Raw genomic sequence first — 2,528 nt, 5'->3', positions numbered from 1 at the left:
GACTGTTCTCTACTGGAGCTGCATACCCCGGTCACTGTGCTAAGTGCTTGGAGACACAGACGCTGATGTGGTTTCTGTCCCCAGAAGGCTCTCAGTTTGGAAAATAAGGGAGACAGACACAAGAACAAAGCCATGCAGGAAGCTGTGAGATAAAATAAGTGTGTGAGGTCATTATTATTATTATTTTATTATTATTTTGAGACCGCGTCTCACTCTGTCGCCCAGGCTGGAGTGCAACAGCACGATCTCGGCTCCCTGCAACCTCCCAGGTTCAAGTGATTCTCCTGCCTCAGCCTCCCAAGTAGCTGGGATTACAGGTGCCCACCACCATGCCCAGATAATTATTTTATTTTATTTTATTTTTTGTATATTTAGTAGAGATGGGGTTTTACCATGTTGGCCAGGCTGGTCTCGAACTCCTGACCTCAGGTGATCCACCTGCCTCGACCTCCCAAAGTGCTGGGATTACAGGCATGAGCCACCATGCCCGGCACATTGATTATTAACTTGATTTAGCCATTCCACAATGTATACATATTTCAAAACAGCATATTATAAACCATAAATATAGGCAGTAAAAAATTCTAAAAATAAAATGTAAAAGCTGCAGAAGCCAGAAGAAAGGAGTTAACAGATGGGGAAATCAGAAGGCGCTAGTTGCTAACCAGTTATCCTATAGACGTGTGCTGGGGCCTCCTGAGCTAAGGTGACCTGCATAAACTGAGACCTGATAGGCAGCCACGTGTCAGGGCGTGTCTCTCACCTTCCTGCCAGGTTGCTGCCCCAGACTCATCCTCACCTGCCTGGGGAAGTGGGGGCGCCCCTCCCACCCCTCCTCCCTGCACTGGCTTACAGCTGATACTCTGGGTCCTGAGTGTGCTTCTCCACTCTCCCAACAGCTTCACAGCGAGGTAGAGAAGCCCCTGATGAACTTCCGTGAGAACTTCAAGAAAGACATGAAAAAGTGCGACCACCACATTGCCGACCTTCGCAAGCAGCTCGCCAGCCGCTATGCCTCGGTGGAGAAGGTGAGAGGCCCAGGACGCTGGGCCAGGGCAGGCACGTCAGGAGCTGCCTGGAAGGAGAGGGGACTGGGAAGCCAGCAATGGCTCCATACGCCAAGGCGGAATCTTTGTCCCCAGGTAGGGGAATAGGGGGATGTCCAAGCCTCGTGCCCACACCTGAGCACTCCATCCATCCAAGGGCAGATGGAGCTGCCTCCCCGTGGTGCTCAAATGCTCGAATGACCACCCAGAGGGCCAGGGGTGTGAGGAGAGGCTGCAGCAGCAGTGGGTGGTCGAGGGACTGTAGGCGACCAATTAAACCTCGAGACTGGCAATGCTGGTGCTGGTTCACGTGGGGGTCCGTGTTTAAACCTCACTGGGCGGAGTCCTCCTGATTCAGTCATCCGCTTCCTGCTCTCCTTCCTGCTCAGGGACGAGGCAGAGTCCTGGGTGGTCTCGCCTCCAGGGAGCTGATGTTCAGCCTTAGAGGGAAGACAGCGTGCCCCAGAGACTGATTCCCAGCCCCGGTGCCTTAGAGAGGAGAAGGGGGCTCAAAATACTGGGACACCCTGGACCCAGTCAGCTGCCGCCACCCAAGGGCCACAGAGATGCCAGTGGTGGCCTGGAGGAAAGGCAGTAGAGTGAGGGGAATGAGAGGGTCAAGGCGTGTCCAGCTCCGGAATGGGAGGGCTGGTGCTACATCCTGTGAAGTACTGCAGGGGGTGGGACACAGGTGGCCTTTGTGGTCCCTTCCAGGCACAGGGGATGTGATTTTAGGACTGCCTAGGTCCCCAGTCTGTATACAGGCTTCATAAGGGAAAAAAACGTGATTTGAGAGATTGATGTAGGCTGAGCCCCGATGTCACTGGAAGAGGCAAGGATGAAAAGAGCCAGGTTGTAGCCTCTACCTAGCTGGGTGGCGCCACCCTGGCTGCTGTGCCTCTCTGGGCCACTGTGGCATCATCCACACAAACAAGGGGTAAAAGGGCTCTAAAGGGAAGCTAGGCTGCGTGGCCCAGGAGGCCCACTGGCTCCAAGCTTTACGAGCAGCTTCTCTGTGTCCTTGGATCCCAGGCCCGGAAAGCCCTCACAGAGCGGCAGAGAGACCTAGAGATGAAGACCCAGCAGCTGGAGATCAAGCTGAGCAACAAGACAGAGGAGGACATCAAGAAGGCGCGGAGGAAGTCCACACAGGCTGGTGAGTGCCGGGCACCCTCCCGGCCTGCTCAGTGCGCCCAGAAGGAGAGGGCATGGGGCTAGGAGATGGGGTGACCAGGGAGGGTGCATCTCTCCTTTGCAAGACTGCAGTGGGGAAATGACTTCCCTTGTTTCCCAGGAGGTACCCCCTCTTCTCTCCTCTCTGACCCACACCCGGAGACCTCAAAGGAAGAGACTTTGGGCATCAGAGGAAGGAGACAGGCCGGGCTAGTTCTGGGACGTGGTAGAGGCTGGACTTCTCACTCTCTCCCTGATCATGGCTTTTTAAATTTTTTTTACTTTTTTTTTTTTTTTTTTTTTTTTTTT

General features: G+C 54.1%; 1 protein-coding gene across 5 annotated transcripts in view; it reads left to right on the top strand.

The window, feature by feature from the left end:
* GAS7 (growth arrest-specific 7) overlaps window positions 1–2,528 on the top strand; it is a 234,910-nt gene that overhangs the window by 210,994 nt on the left and 21,388 nt on the right. For all 5 annotated transcript variants that reach the window (XM_011973163.1, XM_011973162.1, XM_011973164.1 and 2 more), the window contains 2 exons: window positions 900–1,028; window positions 2,079–2,202. In XM_011973163.1, coding sequence (XP_011828553.1) covers window positions 900–1,028; window positions 2,079–2,202 — 253 coding nt within the window. The remainder of the gene's footprint in view (window positions 1–899; window positions 1,029–2,078; window positions 2,203–2,528) is intronic.

This window comes from Mandrillus leucophaeus, unplaced genomic scaffold, assembly GCF_000951045.1.
Source record: "Mandrillus leucophaeus isolate KB7577 unplaced genomic scaffold, Mleu.le_1.0 Scaffold135, whole genome shotgun sequence".
NCBI classification, from domain to species: domain Eukaryota; kingdom Metazoa; phylum Chordata; class Mammalia; order Primates; family Cercopithecidae; genus Mandrillus; species Mandrillus leucophaeus.
Note: the sequence above shows the minus strand (reverse complement) of the source record. Positions and strands in the feature narration are given on the sequence as shown.